The 19,763-nt window shown below is 49.4% G+C and overlaps 3 protein-coding genes across 6 annotated transcripts in view; 2 read left to right on the forward strand and 1 right to left on the reverse strand.

Annotated features, from left to right (window-relative positions):
• Window positions 1-1,543, forward strand: part of JPT1 (Jupiter microtubule associated homolog 1) — an 11,036-nt gene extending 9,493 nt beyond the window's left edge. The window contains exon 5 of the mRNA XM_022589659.2: window positions 1,276-1,543. Within this exon, the coding sequence (XP_022445367.1) occupies window positions 1,276-1,424 (149 nt within the window). The 3' untranslated portion in view covers window positions 1,425-1,543. The remainder of the gene's footprint in view (window positions 1-1,275) is intronic.
• On the reverse strand, window positions 1,429-19,691 carry ARMC7 (armadillo repeat containing 7). Of its 2 annotated transcripts, none has more exons than XM_022589660.3 (3): window positions 19,498-19,691; window positions 19,260-19,403; window positions 1,429-8,118 (listed from the first exon to the last, which is right to left on the reverse strand). In XM_022589660.3, the coding sequence occupies exons 1-3, from the start codon at window positions 19,586-19,588 to the stop codon at window positions 7,757-7,759; spliced, it is 597 nt and encodes a 198-aa protein (XP_022445368.1). In that variant the 5' UTR covers window positions 19,589-19,691; the 3' UTR covers window positions 1,429-7,756. The 2 variants fall into 2 exon arrangements, with proteins under 2 accessions (XP_022445368.1, XP_022445369.1); XM_022589661.3 differs by having other exon boundaries at window positions 7,859-8,118; window positions 19,324-19,403.
• Window positions 1,657-6,108, forward strand: NT5C (5', 3'-nucleotidase, cytosolic). Of its 3 annotated transcripts, none has more exons than XM_089900116.1 (5): window positions 1,657-4,680; window positions 5,030-5,130; window positions 5,210-5,270; window positions 5,493-5,607; window positions 5,666-6,108. In XM_089900116.1, the coding sequence occupies exons 1-5, from the start codon at window positions 4,483-4,485 to the stop codon at window positions 5,905-5,907; spliced, it is 717 nt and encodes a 238-aa protein (XP_089756242.1). In that variant the 5' UTR covers window positions 1,657-4,482; the 3' UTR covers window positions 5,908-6,108. The 3 variants fall into 3 exon arrangements, with proteins under 3 accessions (XP_089756242.1, XP_022445366.1, XP_022445365.1); XM_022589658.2 differs by having other exon boundaries at window positions 5,726-6,108; XM_022589657.3 differs by having other exon boundaries at window positions 4,573-5,130; window positions 5,726-6,108.
• Window positions 19,692-19,763: the final 72 nt, after the last annotated feature.

Below are 19,763 nucleotides of genomic sequence, written 5' to 3' on the forward strand. Positions count from 1 at the left end.
CTGGGGAAGTCCCTAGCGTTTTTTCTTTTGCAGTCACTCTTGACTTTGATCCAATGGAAACTACCTGTTTAAGGATATATGCTTGTTGGGAATTTCACAAATCAGTCAGGGAATCAATCAAGCAATATTTAGGATATCGGATAATAATACACTAATTCTTAAGACTTTAATGTGGAAAGTGCCGGGTTAACATGATGGGAGTGACTGGGTTAACATATTACAGATCAGTAGCGGGGAGGGAGATTCTTTAATAAATGTCTGTACAACTGGATATTGTATCGTTTAAAAAAAAAATCAACCTCACCCATTAATCATGAAAATGTAACATATAACAGGAATTTAAAAATATTTTTCACCCATCAGTTCGTCAAATATTAAGGTGAGATGGTTATCAAGTGGTGGAAATGGAAAGATGTAGGGAGAGCATACTCTGACACGGGCAGTGGGGTGGAACTTGTACAGCCACTGGGGAAGGTGGTGTGTAATCTGTTCAAATTGAAGATGACAGCTCGTGTCCCCGTGGGCACACGTTCCAGAGTGCGCGCATTACGGTTTCGGAATGGTTGGATTAGTTTCAATTTTTTGCTATCGGTAGAGGCTTAATCATATATATTCTGTACATAATATAAAGCAATTATTTAAGCAAGGTGAATCATGACCATGTGTGTAAGTGGGGGTAAATGTCCAAAAGTTAAAAAAAAAATTGATATTAGTTATGCTAAATACAACAAAAACACTATTCTATGTAATTTGCTGGAAATAAAATACACAAAATATACATAAAACAAATGGACTAGAGGAATGCACACAACTAGTAGTAGGGCCTCTGTGTATAGGGAGTGGAGACCCACATAAAGGTGGAGCGGTGGTCAGGGACCTAGAGCTTTTAGCTGCGGCATGTGTGTGGGACCTAGTTCCCCGACCAGATATTGTGACGGGCCCCCTGCATTGGGGACGCGGAGCCTTAACCACTGGACCGTCAGGGAAGACGGGCCTAGAGCTTGTCTGTAATGTTCTCATTTAAAATATTTATGTCTTCATATATTTCTGTAATTTAGAAAGGAACGTACACAGAAAAAGATCTGGGGACAAATATGGCAAAACATTAACAGTGGTTAATTCTGGATAGTGGCTGCCAGATGGTTGGTGATTGTTGGTTTCTTCTTTATAGCTCTAGGTATGGTTTGAACCATCCTCAAAAAAAAGCCAAAACACTTAGGCTTTTCATCTTCACTGGGAATAGTTATTAGCCTTAATTTCATTCTGTTTTCCTAGAAAACGTAGACACAGACTTGCAGGCCAGCCTGGGGCAGAGCGAGGAGAAGCCTGTGCCCGCTGCCCCTGTGCCCAGCCCAGTGGCACCGGCGCCCGTGCCATCCCGGAGAAACCCCCCTGGTGGCAAGTCCAGCCTCGTCCTGGGTTAGCTCCGTCTGCCCTGAACTCTGTCGTTTCGTTTCTTTGTTTTCTCCATGCTTGTGAACTGCACAACTTGAGCCTGACTGTACATGTTTTGGATTTGTTTCATTAAAAAAGAAGCACTTTATGTACTGCTGTCTTTTTTTATTTTGGAAGAACAGGTTCTCTGTCTGTCCTGATTCCTCTGGGTCTATAGGCCTTGGCATGAGAGTTTTCTAGTAGTAGATTGGAGGGAAAGCTTTGTGACACTTAGTACCGTGTTTTTAAGAACAGATAAATTGGTTTCAAATGTGTTAGAGGATCTTTTGTACTGAGGTTTTTAAAACCCTTTTCTTGTCAGCTTTACTAGGGTTTACCAAGCCTGGATCGGACAGGCCAGTAAACGGTCCACAGGCGCTGTCCCTTCAGGCCCCCAAACAAAGTTGTCTTGATGCTGAGCCTACCTGGTGTTGCCCTAACTTGTCAGTGCCCGTTGCAAAAAGCATCTTCCTGCGCCATATGGAGCGACAGAGGCCTGCGCCCCATGCCTTGCTGCCTGCAAAGCAAAACACAACAAACAACTGCCTTTCATTTCTGAACCTTGAGAAATATTTCAGCCAGATACTAACTTGGCTGGCTGAGCAAAGCCTGCTGCTCCCACGCAGAGGGAGGCTTCGCTGTACGCTCAGACTGACGAACTCCAGGTGGTGAAGCAGGGGTGGGGACCACATGGAAGTGGGACTTCCTGGTGAAGGGACCCCCCCCCCCCGGCCCCGGGGGCAGTGCTCTTCTTAGATAACTTGAAGCTGTGTGCATGATGCTGGTGCTTGACCATGAAAGAAAGTCTCATCCTTAAAATGTGTGTTGTACTTCACAATCCTGGACTGTTGCTTAAAGTAAACAATGTACAAATTTTGAAACAGTGTCCTGTGTCATCTTTTTGAGATTGTTTCAGGAGTTCTACTTGCTTAGTTGCTTTTTTCTTTGTTACTATCAACCTTGTTGCCCAATGATTTGATGAGCCATTAAAGTTGAAACACACTAACGAAGGCCCAGAGAGAAGTGGGCTTCTCTCTAAAGAAAGCAGCTTTCAAGTCAGAGAGCACGAGTTCAGAATGCCAAAATGAAAATTAATGGCTCTCTGGTAATAAAATACAGGAATAATATGGATAATTGGTATCCAGAATAATTATTAGCCAATACCCTTTACACTCTTCTACCACCTACCCTCCTGTGCTGGGTGCTAACATTCAAAATTTCAAGTCCTCTCATGCCTGTAGGGTGCTTCTCAATGGTGGGTGGTCAGAGAAGAAGGCTCCAAAGAAAGGAAGGGTCCACGTAGATAGAAGGGGACAGGGTCATCTGAGTCCTCTCAAGTGATACAGGAGACAGAAGATGGGAGAAAGCTCACTAGGTTCTAGGCAGAAAGTTCCAGACCAACATGCTATATTAAGTGTCCAACTTGGGCACTGTAAATCGGCTTTTTAGGTCTAGCTGTGCTACCGACCAGCTATGTGCCTTGGGCTTGTCATTTGGGAGCTCAGTTTCCTAACTTAAAAGTAAGACTTTTGAATGAGGTCACCTCTAAAAACCTTCCCATGACTGAAATGACTCAAACCTAGTGTATAACCACCAGCTATTCTGACTTACTGGGCACGTCTTTGGGAAGAATAAGGGTGACCATAGGTTGTGGAGGTGTTAAGTGTTTCTCCCTTACTGTGTAAAGTATTTGCAAAATGGAAAATCAACAGCTGTGCTACACAGTCTTTCCAGGTTCACCAGAACAGGTTAGCCCTACCAATCACCTGAGTTACGGTTTGTCATGACTTCAGAGATAGGGAACCTGCACCCTTCTCTCTCAGTAATGGTGGAGCTCCTGGGCAAGAGAGGTCCCTGATTTGTGTCACAACTTGTAACTTGGCTTTAGTTTTTTAATTCTGTGAAGGTAAGTGCCCAGCCTAAAGGTGTTCTGCCAGTCATTTTGGTACTATTACAGATTTTTAAAAATTCTATGTAAACATGTTTGCTAAGGGTGTTGAATTTTCCAGTTAGAAAGCTTAGTGTTTAGAAGATGAAGTTGAATGATCTTAAAATGATGACGATGGCAGAAGAATCAGCATTTTGTTGACAGTGTGGACTTTTTACAGAGTTATGTGTCTCAAGTGGCTTGGTGTTTATTGCTGATGTCTATTCTACCTCTTTAGCATTTTAAAATTAGATCGCCAGGCTCCCCTTCCTTATGCTTCTGTTCCATTGGGTTTAGACGTATTGGGGTGCTGAGGTGGGGAACTACAGGAAGATGGGTCACTTACTCAAATCTGAATCTAGTTTGTAGGTAAATATATTTACATGTAGTCAGGAAATTGCGTGAAATCTACAAAAAGGAGAGTCAACAAAACTCAGCAATGCTAAGCATTTTCTAGAGGAGGATGGAACTGCCAATTCTAGAGACCTGTCAGTTCCACAAAAAGGATTGTCCCGATTACCTGAGCCTGGTGGTAAAATCGCCTCTTCCGGTGGAACTGGATGTTTAAAGCAGATGCTCCCATGTTTCACGCCAACTCTGGTTTATGAATTCGTCTCTGAGGAGCTCTGCTCACACGAACCAGTTGTCTTCAGCAGATTCATTCACTTTTGACCGTTACTGGGAGTCCCCGTGATTCGGGCCGTGGGTTGGTGCTGCCTTGACGGGTTGGAAGCTCTGCTCCGGTCCCCACAGCAGGGTGCGCAGGTATGGCGTCTCAGGTTTAAGGAGGCTTCACTCCTTGTTAGACGACGCTTCCCAGTATTTAGGACAGTCCCTCCTGTCGGGCCCCTGGAAGTTCTGCCCCGAGTAACATTCGGGGTGAGCGAGGACGTCTGCTACAGCGTGGAAGACTGCTGATGTGCACGTAGGTGCGTCCTCAGACCAGAAAGCAGCCCAAGCCATCGCCACGCCGGCCCCGCCCCCCGAAACGGGGCTGCCCATGCAAATCAGCCGCGGTCGAGCCCGCCCACCCCACGGCTCCGGAAGCTGCAGTGCCCTCGTCCAGCTCCGCGCGGCGGCTCCCGGGGCCACGTTTCCGCCGGGCCGCCTGCCTCGCAGCGATGGCGATGCAGATGGCTGCGCGGCGCGGGCGGCCAGTGCGGGTGCTGGTGGACATGGACGGCGTTCTGGCGGATTTCGAGGCCGGCCTCCTGCGGGGCTTCCGCCGAAGCTTCCCCCGGGAGCCGCACGTGCCGCTGCAGGAGCGCCGCGGCTTCCTCGCCTGCGAGCAGTACCGAGCCCTGCGCCCCGACCTGGCGGTAGGGAGTGGGGGGCGGGGGGCGGCGGCATGGGGCCGCCCTGGAGCGGGGAGCCCCGACCCCACAGGACACCTGGGAGTGGGGAGACTTCCCCTTGGGTCAGGACTGTCTCTGCTCCATGTCCAGTGACACCTTCCTGTTTAAAATTAACAAAGCTCTCACTTCAGAATCCACAGTTCACCTCAGGACTAGACAGTCTGGGGGAGTACTTACCCCTGAACAAAGTCCTCTACCTGACACTCTGATTTGGGGACCGAAGCCCCCCCAGGAACTTCACTTTGAGAGTCCTCGCTGGGGCTGGAGAGGTCTGCTGGGATCAGAGCCAGGACAGGAACACTGTATCTTTCAGGACAAAGTGGCCAGTGTGTATGAAGCCCCAGGCTTTTTCCTAGACTTGGAGCCCATCCCTGGAGCCTTGGAAGCAATGCGGGAGATGAATGACATGCAGGAGTGAGGAAGGGCGGGGAGGGAGGGGGGTGGGGAGCAGGGGTTGGCACCACCCTGTCTAACCGCCCCCCCACCCCCGCAGTACCGAGGTCTTCATCTGCACCAGCCCTCTGATGAAGTATGACCACTGTGTGCACGAGAAGGTGCGGCTGCCCCAGCACTTCACCCGCAGACTTAGGCTCCTAAGCCCTGATCTTTTAAAGAAAGCGGCAGAAACAGAGACAGTTGGGTGTGGGGGTGGGGGGGTAGGGGGGAGCCATCTCTCTCATGAGCTGCTGTAGACCCTCCCTCACACCTACTTGCTCACTGGCCCTGAATTCAAGGGCCCGTCAGGCCCTACTGAGCCACCTATGCCCACCTCACAGTACCACTGGGTGGAGAAGCACCTGGGGCCCCAGTTTGTGGAGCGCATTATCTTGACGAGGGACAAGACGGTGGTCTTGGGGGACCTGCTCATTGATGACAAGGACACCATTCAAGGTAGGAGCCCTTTTCCCTAGCAACCTCCAGGCATCTAGCCTGCTGGGATTAGGGAGAGGGAGTAAAAATAACCAGATTACAGAGTGTATCCCTGCCTTCCTCCCGTGTCCTGTCCCAGGCCAAGAGGAGACCCCAAGCTGGGAGCACATCTTGTTCACCTGCTGCCACAACCAGCACCTGGCCCTGCCCCCCCCACGGAGACGGCTGCTCTCCTGGAGGGACAACTGGAAGGAGATTATAGACAGCAAGCGGGGAGCCCTGCAGCGGGACCGAACCGGCCTGGGGCCGCCCCAGGAATAAGGTGAGGGGCCATGGCCGTGGACAGTAGCTGATGGAAGGCAGACCAGCAGCGAGCCCGGGCAGAACTGAGCGACAGGGCAGCATCATGGCAATGACCCCTCAGCACTGTGCCAGCCACCTGAACCCTCCTGGCAGAGCTGGCCTGGAAACATGGTGGGAAAATCAGGAACCTTTTTAATAAAACACTTTGGCTCACTGCTCTCTTATGGCCTTTTATTTTGGGGAAGCGAAGGAACAGGAGCCCCACAGGGGCAGCTGGGACAGAGGCCAATGAGGAGGCCTTCACCTCCCTCCGTCTCGTCTCCTTAGTCCATTAGTTCCATAGTCTGCCCACCTCCACGTCCACCTGGAAACCATGCCTCTTGAATCTGCCTTTCCTTGGCCATGTAAGAGGTCATCCTTGGGCTTCCCTGGTGGCGCAGTGGTTAAGAATCTGCCTGCCAGTGCAGGGGACACGGGTTCGATCCCTGGTCCAGGAAGATCACACATGCCGCGGAGCAACTGCGCCACAACTACTGGGCCTGTGCTCTAGAGCCCGCGAGCCACAACTACTGAGCCCACGTGCCACAACTACTGAAGCCTGCGCGCCCTACAGCCCGTGCTCTGCAACAAGAGAAGCCACTGCAATGAGAAGCCTGTGCACCCCAATGAAGAGTAGCCCCCGCTCGCTGCAACCAGAGAAAGCCCGTGCGCAGCAACGAAGACCCAATGCAGCCAAAAATAAATAAAATTTTAAAAAAGAAAAAAAAGAGGTCATCCTTAAGGGAGGCCAGGACCTTCCACTGCTCCTGAACCCCACCTTTCCAAGGGGGCCCACACCCTTTCCCCCGTGCTGAGCAGCTGACACTAGACTCTGAGCCATTCGCTTGCTGTCAGTATCTGGTCCCATCTCCCTTGAGCACCTCTCTTATTTGCATCCCCGAAGCCAGCCTGAGACACATTTCCAGGGACAGGGACCCCCCCCCCCAACCTCACTAACCCTGATGGCAGAGAAGGCAGGCCAGGGCTTCCAGGCACGTACCATGGAGTGGTGAAGGGAAAAGACAACAGCTCGAAGAGTTTGCGCCTGTATTCTAATGTGTCACCCTCATGGCCTCCGTCTTAATGCCTGATGGCCATGTTAACAGTCACTGGGCTGCGACACTCAAGATCAGGAACCACGTCTTCGTCTTTGAAGCCCTAACATGGTCCCTGGCTGATAGGCCTGTGTAATCCTGGGCCACAGAGTTCTCCAGGCCAGCATTCACCATGCCCAACACCCAGCCTGGAGAGCTTGCAGGACAGGTACCCGGCCTCCACAGCAGTGGACACAACACTTCCCCAGCTTCCCAGGGCCCCGAAGTACTTTTAACAACAAGGCTTCTCATTTCTATTTCTCAGAATTACTCCCGACACTTCTGTTAAGGTATGATGCCTATTTCCTCAAGCTCAGGCAATTCTCCTAAGCCCCAGGCCCAGCTGTTCCTCAGGAGAAACACCATCTGCAGAGCCTCTGGGTCTAGGGACATGCTGCTTCTCACACGAGGGTGACAGCTTGGTGGCGGGGTGGGCCAGGAGGCAGGACCTTTGCCTCTAGCTGGTTGAGAGCGTCAGCCTGTCAAAACGGCACCCTTCAATTTCCTTCTCCACGTGTCTCAAAGTATGGCTTCCTCACTCATCTCCTGGTGCCTTTCATCACAGTGTAAACACCTGTCCCGCTGAGAAAACTCGCCTTTAAAGTGGCTGACAAAGCACCATTTGGGGAGAACGTGCACAGTGGGAGCTTTGCTGCTCCCACTTCCTGAGTCCCCACAGGGATTTTGGTCTTGTCTCTGGCAGTGCCGGTGCCGCAGCCTGAGGGCTCCTTGGATCAAGGCTGCTGCGGGGCCTCAGTCCTTGGTAGTGGGATCCCCAGGGCAGAGTGAGCCCGCCAGCTGCGGGCTTCGGCCACCTGGCTGGGGGAACAGAAGTCTTCCAGGAAGATCTGGGCCAGGTTCCGGAGCCTCGCGTTGGCTGAGAGGGAGAAGCGCACCATGCACTGGACCACGGGCATGGCAGTCAGCTCAGGGTGGGAGCTGGAGCCCGGCGAGCTCAGGTACATGATCGTGGTGACGGCGGACAGCACGGTCTCCTCGTTGGGACTGGACAGGCAGTCGATGATGAGTGGGACACCCCCAGTCTGCAGGATGTGCTCCTTGTTGGCCCTGTCTGAGCACAGGTTGCAGAGGCCTCCTGGGGAAGAGCAAGGTGAGTCTGGATGCCTTAGCCCTGGGCCTCCTTCCATCTTTCCTCTGCCCACTGAGTCCCAGGGAAGGTCCAGGCCTGAGAAGGTGGCCCAGGGACAAGGGATCCCAAGTCTATTCTGATCTCCAGCCCTCCCTTTCCAGATTCCAGAAAGGCCTGCCTGCCCTCCACTGCCCAACCTTCTGGAAGTGGGCACTGATCCCTTTCCCTCCTGGTTCAGCCAGCTCAATGACTGACAGGCTTTCCTGTTTATTTTTTTTAAGTAGAAAACATAAAACCCACAGTGTATCATCACTTTAGAAGAATTAAGAAATATAGGTACGGTGATGGTTTCACAGGTGTACACATGTCAATACTTATCAAGTTATACTCTTTAAGTATGTAAAGCTTATTATGTGCCAATTATACCTCAATAAAGCTGTCAAAAATATTAGAAGTCAAAATATAAACCACCTTAATCCTACCACCCATTTAACATGTTTTTCATCGCACAATTTTTAAATGTGACTACATATAAATATTTAATGACAATGTGATACTCTTATTGTTTTGTAAGCCAGCTGTTTTCATTTAACCATGTCCTGTGAACATCTCTCCACGCCAATAAATCTACAATCATGGCATCATTTAATAGCTGTGCAGTCCACCATTTTATGGAAACAGCATAATTGAGAGTTTAAAGCATTTCAGCATCATTCCCACATCACTATTGCTAGGAATCTGGGGGACAAAAGAAAAGGACAGAGTGAGAGACCCGTGGTTCTGGATCTAAGAACCACTGCTCAGGTAAGATGCCCAGACCCCTCATTCTCTCCCGTCAGGCCTAAAGCACTCGATGTGGGAAGCGGATCTTCGTGGGTCCTGAGTGAGCTTCCTGCCATCAGGGCACCCTCACCCTTAGGTTCCTACTCCAAGTAGAGAACGAACTTCTAGCTCATTTGCATAACATGGCCGACCAGTACTGAGTGTCCAATCAGGAGTGAGTTACAGCCCACCCACTTCCCCGGCATCTCTAGAAACAAGCAAAGGGGGGACCTCCCCACACGCCCGGCAAAACCCAACTAGGACCTCTTTCCCAGCAAGAGGGGACAGGTGCAGGGAAGTGGCGCAGGCCTGGCAAAGATCTCCGCCTACTCCAGGTAGGTACAGCCACCCCTTCCCTAGCAGTACCTGGGTAGGGAAACATTTTACCCATTCAGCCTCCAAGGACTTCCCACTGCAAAGATCCTTCTGGGATCTTTGCATGGTGCCACCCTCTTGCTAGTAACCAGCACGTCACTGCTCCGTGGCCAGTGTGGTTTCCCTGGAGTACCCCATTAGCCGCTGCCTGCCACACCCAGGTACGTCCCTCATCACCTGTCTCACCGTCTTCATAAGCTCAGAACTCTGAGAAACCTTCGTGGGGTTTTCTTGCTCACTGACCGCTGAGCCCCGCTAGAAGCTACTGTGCCACGAGGTCGACACCTAGGCTGTCTTGGGACTTCCCTGGTGGTCCAGTGGTTAAAACTCCACGCTCCCAATGCAGGGGGCCTGGGTTCAGTTCCTGGTCAGGGAACTAGATCCCACATGCTGCAACTAAGAGCCCACACACCGTAACTAAAGATCCCGCGCGCGAAAACGAAGAGCCCCCGTGCCGCAAGCCTAATTAATTAATTAATTAAAAAAAAAAAAAGACCTAGGCTGTCTTATTCCCAAGACTTCCTGGGTTTCTGGCACAGGGGGCGCTCCGCAAATGTTTGCTGGAAGGATTTTAAAGCAGTGAGCAGGGAAAAGGGCTGCACTGCAGAGGGTCGGGAGGCTGGATGGAATGGCTCCCTGGGACCCTGTGCACCTTGGACATCTGCAGTTCTGAGGGACGGAAGAGGCCGAGTGGTGCTCCTGAACCGAGGAAGATGGGCAGCAGGAGACGGACTCCAGGCACTGATGCAGAGGTCCCTCCCAGTGTCTACCTCAGCACCCATTCACCCCAGTGGAGCCCTTAGCACAACCTGGGGTCATCCTGCTGACTACCTTCTTTACTTGCTGTCTGTCCCCCCATCACTGGGCACCACAGGGTAGTGATTCTGTATTTCCGGAGCCTGCAACTGAGGGTTCTCGCTGGACACATGCTGGGAACATGGCTGAACCCCACGAAGAGGTACCACCACCCCCATTTAAGGGAAAGAACCTGAGGCTGTTGAGTAACTTGACCAAAGTCCCAGAAGATGGGGAGCCCTTTGCTACTCCCGTGGGAAAGGGTGTCCCTTCAGAAACCACAAGGACAACTAATCCTACCACGGGCAGATGCCAGGCTCAGCCAGGAGCAGGGGCAAGTAGAAATGCTGTGGCACAACTGCTGAGCCCACCCACCTAGAGCCCGTGCTCCGCAACAAGAGAAGCCACTGCGATGAGAAGCCCGCGCACTGCAACGAAGAGTAGCCCCCGCTCGCCACAACTAGAGAAAGCCCGCGCGCAGCAATGAAGACCCAATGCAGCCAAAAATAAATAAATAAAAGATGTCACCTCTCCTAAGAGCCTTCCATGACACCCTAATCAGTCCCTCTCCCCAAGAGGCCCTCCCCTCACCACCTTCACTTCTTTTCTTCATACCGAAGAAGAAAAAAAGAAAAAGTAAAAAAGCAAAAGAAGAAAATATTCATAGATTCTGACAGAGGACTCATATCCAGAATATATAAAGCATTCCTACCTATCAATAAAAGATGAACAACACAATAAAAACAATGAGCAAAAGACTTTGATAAACTCTGCACAAAAGGGTCAATATATGAAAATGTGCTCAACATTCCTTATCAGAGAAATGAAAATTAAAACCACAGTAAGAGGCCACTACACACCTATCATAATGGCTAAAACAAAAAAAGACTGATGATACTAAGTGCTGGCGGGGAGGGAGCAGCACCGGAACTCTCATATGCTGGTGGTGAGGAGTGCAACGCATCGTGATGACGGTGCAAAGCTAGTTGGCAGCTTCTAACACAGTTAAACATCCATCTACCCTACGACTCAGCAATTCCACTCCTACCCAAGCCTGTCTGAGAAAAATGAGCACATATGTATACAAGGAACCTACCCAAGAGAAATGAGTACCTATGTATACAAGAAAACTTGTACAAAAATTATCATAACAGCTTTATTCATAAAGGTTCCAAACTAGAAACAGCTCAAATCTCCATCAGCGGGTGAATGGATGAACAAATTGTGGCCTATTCATATAAAGACATGAACTACCGATACTGTAACAATTTGGATGAATCTCAGAAACATTATGCTGAGTGAAAGAAACCAGACACTATATCCTGTAGGATTCCTCTTACACGAAGGTCAAGAACAGGCGAAACTGATCCATGGGGATAGAGGTTAGAATAATGGTTACCTCAGGGTGGAAGACACTAACTGGCAGAGGGTACGAGGGACCTTTTCGGGAGATGAAAACATTCTGTATCTTGACTTAAGTGCTGGTTATATTGATGTACATATAGCTTAATGAATTTAAAAATTCATCAGACTGGCACTTAAGCTACGTGCATTTCACTGTCTGCCGATCCTGCTGCAATCTAAAAACTGGTCACCAGGCAAAAAGGAGAACAAGTTCTGACTGGTGGATGAACATAGTTTGGACAAACCTGGCAAGATAGAGAGAAAGACAACAAGAGGCAAAGGCAGGGCCCTTCTAGGTGTGGGGAGCCACAGGAACCCCCGGGAGAGACAAAAGAGAAAACCCTAGTGCAGTCTGGGATGAGAAAGCTGGCAGCTCAGAGAGGGCAGGTAGGGGATCTCAGGTCACAGAGCAAGGAGGGCAATGGTGCTGGAAGGGACAGGAGGGTCTAAGTATTGTCCTGGGGATTAAATGAGGTCATGCTGACAAGTGCTTAGCCAGCACCTGGTGCCTGAGAGGGCTGGGCAAGTCCTTGGAGACAGTGGCTCAAGACCGTTACAGCTGAGGACCCGCCCGCCCCAGGGTACTGGGCTGGCCGTGGTCAATCCCAGGTCAAAATCTTCACTGGGGGCTATCTGTTCTTGGGTTTTAACTTCAGTATCTTGAAGATGGTTCTCTCTGAAATTTCAGGACAGACATTCAAGGGACAGAACAGCATATAGAGAAAGCTACTATTACACGTAAGAAGGTGAGAGAGACAAATATACATACATGTATAGGCAGAGAAAGCTACTATTACACGTAAGAAGGTGAGAGACAAATATACATACATGTATATGCCCACACTTGCTGGTTTCATATGAGGGGGACAGGGTGGAAGGGACAGGAATGGTAGTGAGACCATACTCGTAATACAGTTTTGACTTAAACAGATATGTTTTGTATAAGTTAAAAAAACCAAATTAAATTTTAAAAAATCATGGCTTTTCACACTTCTGACCTGTATTTCAGTTCTAAAATTTTACCCTACAGGTACACTCCCACAAGTGAGAAATGACATACAAATAAGGGTACCCACTGTCACGCTGCTCATGAGAGCAAAATGGAAACAACCCTAAATGGCCATCCTCAGGGGCCGGCTAAATGTTAGTCCTTTCATGCAGTGGACATCATGCCCCAGTTACAAAGAATCAGGCAGCTCTTTACGGGCTGATACTGCAGGGGTGCCAAGACATGGTGCTAAGCTGAAAAAAAAAAAGGCAGAATATAGATACAGTATACTACAACATGTGTAGGATATGCAAAAAGATATACATAGTATACAAACAAATATATACGTATTTGTTTATCAATCCCTAAAATATCTCTGGGAGAATACACAAGAAACTAGTAACAATGGTTGCCTCCAGAAAAGGCTACAGACCGAGTTACTGTTTATTACCTACCCTTTTGAATTCTGTACCATGTGAGTCAATTATGTATTCACATAAATTAATAAAACACACACGCACACCCTGCTTCTGCCTAGAACTGAGAGGAAGGGGGATTGGTCTCTGCCAGTCGGGGAGGGAGGGCGCAAGGGCCTGGAGCCAGCCTTCCCAGCTGGTGTGGAAGGGAGCAGTGGGGTGAGGACCTTGAATTCACCTCTTTCCTGTAACAAGTGGATGGCTGAGGAATTTCTTTTTAAACAGAAAGATGTGTGACCCCAGGACACTATATGATCAGTGAGAGAAGGAGGTACACGGGAACCCGAGAGTACGGAGGATGGAGCGAGGGCTCTGTGGTGGGCAGATCTAGCTAGAATCCCAGGAATGCCCCAGGGGACTCAGGCGAGCAGAGCAAGCAACTCCATCTCTCTAAGCCTAGGTTTCTTTATCAGTAAAACGGGAAGAGAGAATTAAATAAGGTAAGACCCCTCCCTGGCACACAGTAGATATGGACCAAGCACGCACCTGTTTATAGCCTCGGAGGCTGGCACAGGGCATATCTTCAACCCACACACAGAGAAAGGGCTGGCACGTACAGGTAGGGTTTAACAATGAGCAAGCAAGTGCCCATGTAACCAGCACTGAGGTCAAAGACTGAAACGCTGTCATCAGTCCAGAAGCCTCCGCACGTTCTTTCCTGATTCAGTTCTCTCCCCTTCTCAGAGGTGACCCTCTTCCTGACTTGTAACAATGCAATAAAATAATTTTAAATCAATAAGCAGGACCTTTTAAATTTTTAATAAAAAAAATTTTACTACACACACACCCCTAAATACTATAATTCAGTTCTGCCTCTTTTTGGACTTTACAGGAATGGAATCACACTGCACATATTATTACGTGTCTAGCATCGTTTGCTTAACATTATGTTTTTAAGATAATTGCAAGGAGCTGTAGGTTGTTCATTTACCTTGCTAAGCAGTATGAATATCGACAATATTGATAATTCATTCCACTGTTGACTGTTTCCAGTTTAGGACTGTTACAGACAATACTGCTGGTGACATTTTTGCATGTGTCTGGACGTGCACGTACCTAACCCTATGATTGTAACTGCTGGGTCACGCGGCATGCCTATCTTCAATTTTACTAAATCCTATTTTTCCAGAGAGGCGGCTCAGGATTCATCTACCAGCCTTTTTCAGTACACCACCACCATCTGGTGGCAGCTACAGGTATTGCATGAAATAGAACAGAGGAAAGCGATTTAACCTGAATCGTGGGAGGCCACCTACTTGCATTCTGTTGTAGTAACAAAACTGCCGAGTATTCCGTGACATACTAGGATTCAGCCAGTTTTCATGGAAGCAGAGAATTATCTCCTGGTTCCTTTACATCTCCATACACCATCTAGAATGGTGCAGGTGTGCACACACAGCATATAAGACACCAGAGAATCAACCAATGGTGCTTCAGTCCAACACTCCCAAATTAATGCCAAAGCCTGCCAGAGTTTTTATTTGGGGCATGAGCTCTGAATTCTCTCGCTCATTCAAGTATTTACTGGGATCCTGGCTTTTTATCTGGTTCCTGATAATTCACCCGCTTCCTATCCCCCATCCCAAATGAGGGTGGCTCCGGCCTGACCAGTGCCTGTCTCCCCGTGGTACTTCCTCCTACTACTACCCGGACACCCACTGTGAGGATAAAGATCAACTTTCATACCTTTTCCTATCATTCAATGATGCTTTTCCAGAAGGGCCGAATCCCTGGAACAGGTGGGTGATAAGACACTATCCCATCCTACCTCACCTCTCTGGGAGACTCGGGAACTGTTTATCCTCAAAGGGGTCTGGATACCTAGGGGACCTTGCAGCTGCAGGCACTTTATCTCATTTAATCCTCCCCCACCTGACCGATAATGGGAGAAGGGAAATCACAGGCCCAGAGTTAAGTCGGGGAGCGAGGACTTGAACCCAGGCCTGCCTGACCCCAAAGCCCCACTCTTACCAAACTCTCTATATTCCTTGCCAACAAACCAACATTGGTTTTGGTTCTGCCAAACCATGGCCATGGGCAATCGAACCCGGCAGTTATTCCAGAGCCAAACGCACTCAGGGCTGCAGCACGAGGTCATGGCCGGGACTCTGCACACATTCCCCGGCCCCATCCTCGTCCCAGGCCGAAAGGCCTGAGCATTCAAGACGTGACAAAGGTAAGCAAGGCACTCTGATCTCATGGAGATTCACCATCTCAGATCTGCCACCAGAGACAAAAGATTCAAAGCTACAAAGCCCAGCACAGAATAAGCACCGACAGTGTTTCCCATTTAGCACCACAGACGTTAACAGAAAAGGAAACAGCAAGAGTAACAAAATAGGCTTCTAAGCACCACTGGGACTTTCCTTTTAAGTTATGCACAATAAATACAAGAGAATTTTAATGTCCAGAGGATCCCACGGAGGGAGATTCAATGCTAAGAAAGCTGCTGCTCTTGGGATTGGGGACGTTGGGAAGAAGAAGAAGAGAAGGAAACAGTGGCTGTGAAAAGTAAAACTGGAGATGATACCAACAATTCTAGACAAAGTATCGATACCTTCACGGAGACAGACACGCGCACACGCTCTGCTCCCCACAACAGTCCTGCGAGGCAGACAAGGCTCAGGTGAGGAAATGAGGCTCAGAGAAGGGACAGGACTCATCCACAAAGACTGGCTACAAAGTGGAGAAGTGGGGACCGTGGACTCCAGGTCCAGGGCTTGGTCACCCACTCTGGGAAGCTGCCCAGGAGGGCAAGAACCCAGGCCCAGCCCTGATCTCTGGCAAAGCTCCCAGCTCAGTGGGCCAGGAACTCAAGAGTGTTCCTGCCTTGGGAAAGTTGCTTCCTGATCCTGTAAAAACTTGCCTTGGGAGACTGCTCTTTTCAGCAAAGGTTTCTCCAGAGTCAAGAGCTTGAGTTGAAGGAGCTGTATCACTCTCAGGTGGAGGCCTAGCCACGGGCTTCTGCAGGGGTCACTGTCACCACTCAGGCGGCAGAAGCTCTGGGGCAGAGTTCCAAAAAGGGAGGAGATGGAGTACTAACACTGGAGAAATCTTAAAGTGACCAATTTTTCACGATATTTATTCAGCATAATAATCTTCCAGAGGGGCAGAGACATGAGCTATTCCCACCCTTAGACCTGGGCAACCGGGGCTCCTGCCCCCAGCCCAGGTTTCGAGGGCCTCACTCTGGCCCTCTCCATAGGTTGAAGAGTCCAGGGAGCCTGCCCAAAGCCCATTCCCCTTCCCCCATACCCAGAGCTCCAGTTCCTAAACCTGCTCCCCCAGCTGCATGGGCCTCTTTCCTGCATCCTGACTCCCAGCGGTGAACCCCGCTGTTTGTGTGCACACGCTGAAGTCCAATGAGTGGCCACCAGGCAAGTGTTTGTGGGGCTGTGAGTGAAGCTGGGATGTCCACACATGTGTGAGGCCTGTCGTAGTAAGAGGAGTCCCAGATATCACAAATTAGAGGCAGACCTGGATGGCCTTTCAAAAATTTAAATCACATTTGCCCAGGATGTATTCATGAAAAAAAAAAAAAAAGTGTGTTACCTGATTCTAGAAAAGTTTTCAATCTAATTTCTAAGTTACAGGAAATAAAGCAGTTACAGGAACAAACGAAATGACACCATAAAGAGGCAACTAGACAATTCAGAAGGTGAGGCGTTCTGCAGAACTGGTCTGGATCCTTCAACAATTAGTGTTAGGAAAAAAGAGTCTATTAATGATTAAAAGAGATATAAGATGGGCTTCCCTGGTGGGGCAGTGGTTGAGAATCCGCCTGCCAATGCAGGGAACACAGGTTCGAGCCCTGGTCCGGGAAGATCCCACATGCCGCAGAGCAACTAAGCCCGTGGGCCACAGCTACTGAGCCTGAGCTCTAGAGCCCACGAGCCACAACTACTGAGCCCACGTGCCACAACTACTGAAGTCCGTGTGCCTAGAGGCCATGCTCCGCAACAAGAGAAGCCACTGCAGTGAGAAGCCCGCGCACCACAACGAAGAGTAGCCCCCGCTCACCGCAACTAGAGAAAGCCCATGCGCAGCAACGAAGACCCAAAAGCAGTCAAAAATAAATAAATTTATATTAAAAAAAGATATAAGATAATTGATGCTGTGATTTCCTTCCAAACAGCACCATATGGAAAGGGGGGGAGATGGAGGATAAAGAGTAACTTCAGGGACTTCCCTGGCGGTCCAGTGGTTAAGACTCCATGCTTCAATGCAGGGGGCATGGGTTCAATCCCTGGTCAGGGAACTAAGATCCCACATGCCACAAGGTATGGCCAATAAATAAATAAATAAATAAATAAATAAATAAATAAATAAAAAGAGTGACTTTATAGTGGAGAAACCTGACAAACACTACTTCATCCAGGTGATCAAGGTTAATATCAACAGTGATAAGTCATGTTGATAGCATATGCCCTTGATATGATGTAAATGAAAATGGCCTTTTACCCTTTACCTCTGTGGTCATCCTCCCCAAAACCCATATCCCACTCTAATCATGAGAAAAATATCAGACAAACCCCAACTGAGGGAAAACCTACAAAAGACCTGACCAGTACTCCTCAAAACTGCCAAGGTCATCCAGAAAAACGGGACAGTCTAAGAAACTGGCACAGCCCAGAGGAGCCTAAGGAGACATGACAACTAAATGTAACACAGTATCTTGGATGGAATCTTGGAGCAGTAAAAGGATTATTAGGGAAAAACTAAACAAATCTGAATAAAGTATGGACCTGAGTTAGTAATAATGCATCAATATTGGTTTATTAACTGTAACAAACGTACCATACTAATGTAAGACGATAACAATGAGGAAACTAGGTGCAGCATATATGGGAACTCTGTACTATCTTTGCAATTTTTCTAAAACTGTTCTAAAATACAAGGTTTATTTTAAAAGAGAGAGATTGAGATCTAAGGAACGTAAGAACCAGATTAAGTGCATGAATCCTGGACTGGATCCTGGTTTATACAAAACAACAAAATGTCCTTTGGGGACCTATTAGAGAAGTTGGCCTAACTGGGTATTTGGTTATAATGGAATTATTAAGTTCATTCTCTATGTAGATAAGATTCACTATGCAGAGAAATGTTCTTTTTTAAAGATGCATGCTGAAAAAACAATGTTGGTTTGCCTTCAGAATAAACTCCAGACTCTTTCCCAATGCCGAGACCTGAATCCCTGTAAACTCTGGTGCCGTGAGCTCTCTATAACCTCACTTAGTACCACTCTCTGCTTCGCTCACCACAGTGGTGCCACATCAGCGTTCCTTCTGGCCCCTCCTGCTCTAGAGTCTTTTTTTTTTTTTTTTTTTTTTTTTGCGGTACGCGGGCCTCTCACTGTTGTGGCCTCTCCCATTGCGGAGCACAGGCTCAGCGGCCATGGCTCACGGGCCCAGCCGCTCCGCGGCACGTGGGATCTTCCCGGACCGGGGCACGAACCCGTGTCCCCGGACTCTCAACCACTGCGCCACCAGGGAAGCTCTGCTCTAGAGTCTTTGCCCACGCTGTGCCTTCCCATGATGGCCAAACAAGAAGGAGCCCCTCCCTCCCCTTGCTCTCTCTCATCACCCTGTTTATTTTCTTCAGAGCCTCAGCTTTCTTGTTTGTCAACCATCTGTCTCCCCCTACTAGAATGTAAATTCCTCGAGGGCAAAGACCCTTTGCCCAACTTGCTCGCCGTCTCTCCAACATCTAGAACAATACCTTGCTCGCACAATATACGCCCAATAAATACCTGTCCAGTGAATAACTCAGTAGGTCTTAGACCACAACAACTACAGGAGTCACAAGCCATTCCAAGTCACCGCTACTTCTCTTGATGGTAAAACTTGTTTTGGCTGTGCCCCACGGCATGTGGGGTCTTAGTTCCCCAACCAGGGATTGAACCCGTGCCCCCTGCAGTGGAAGCACGGAGTCTTAACCACTGGACCGCCGGGGAAGTCCCGATGTTAAAACATTAAGTCAAAGATGTTTAAAATGGGCACTCAACATTTTTCCCTCCAATGGGGCTTCAATCCATTCCCTCATTTTCGATCTCACCTCTAAGCGGGAGGGAAGCTAGACAAGGCAGAGGGGGTCCTGAGAGTTCCAAACCTGATTCAAGCGAGCCGTGACCTGGACGACGTGTGAACCGCGCAGGCGGCACAGACATCGCGAAAGTCGGCCTTCGCAGCTGAGCGACTGCCTAAGAGATTCCTTTCCCAACAACTCACTTCTAACTCATTATCTCATTACAGCCCATCAGGTATCTAGGAGAGCGGCCCCATCCTTACCAATAGCAAACTCCACCAGGGTCTCATTCTCCTCCGACAGTGAATCGAGGAATAAATCCAGGACCTGTAGCTGCCGCAGATACTGGTAGTTACTGGGGTCATAGGCGAAGTTGGCGAGGTTGGCCAGTACTTGCTCCTTGGCGTCTGCAGTGGAAAAGCGGCACTGGAGCCAGGTCCGGGGCGGCGATCGCGGCCAGACCCCTGCCTGGTACCCTGCTCCCCACCCTGCCGCTCTCACCTTGGCTCTCGGTCGCCTGGAATTCCGTGACCAGCGCCTGCAGGTATCCCAGCCGGCCGACGTGGGGGTCTACCTTCGGCTTCTGGGCCATGGTCGGGCGGCGGAGGAACCCCGGGGGACGGGCAGGGGAGTGTGGAAGGTGAGGCTGGAAAGCGGGCGAGAACCTCACCTGGGCCTCGCCGGGTCCGGAGAGGGGCAGACCGGAGCGGGAAATAGGTTCCTTTCCTGGCTTCAGGTTCTGCAGTAATTTGCAGCTGAAATTGGGC

The sequence above is a fragment of the Delphinapterus leucas genome, chromosome 19, assembly GCF_059928025.1.
Source record: "Delphinapterus leucas isolate spDelLeu-1000000601 "Yukka" chromosome 19, BTC_Dleu_Yukka2, whole genome shotgun sequence".
Lineage (NCBI taxonomy): Eukaryota > Metazoa > Chordata > Mammalia > Artiodactyla > Monodontidae > Delphinapterus > Delphinapterus leucas.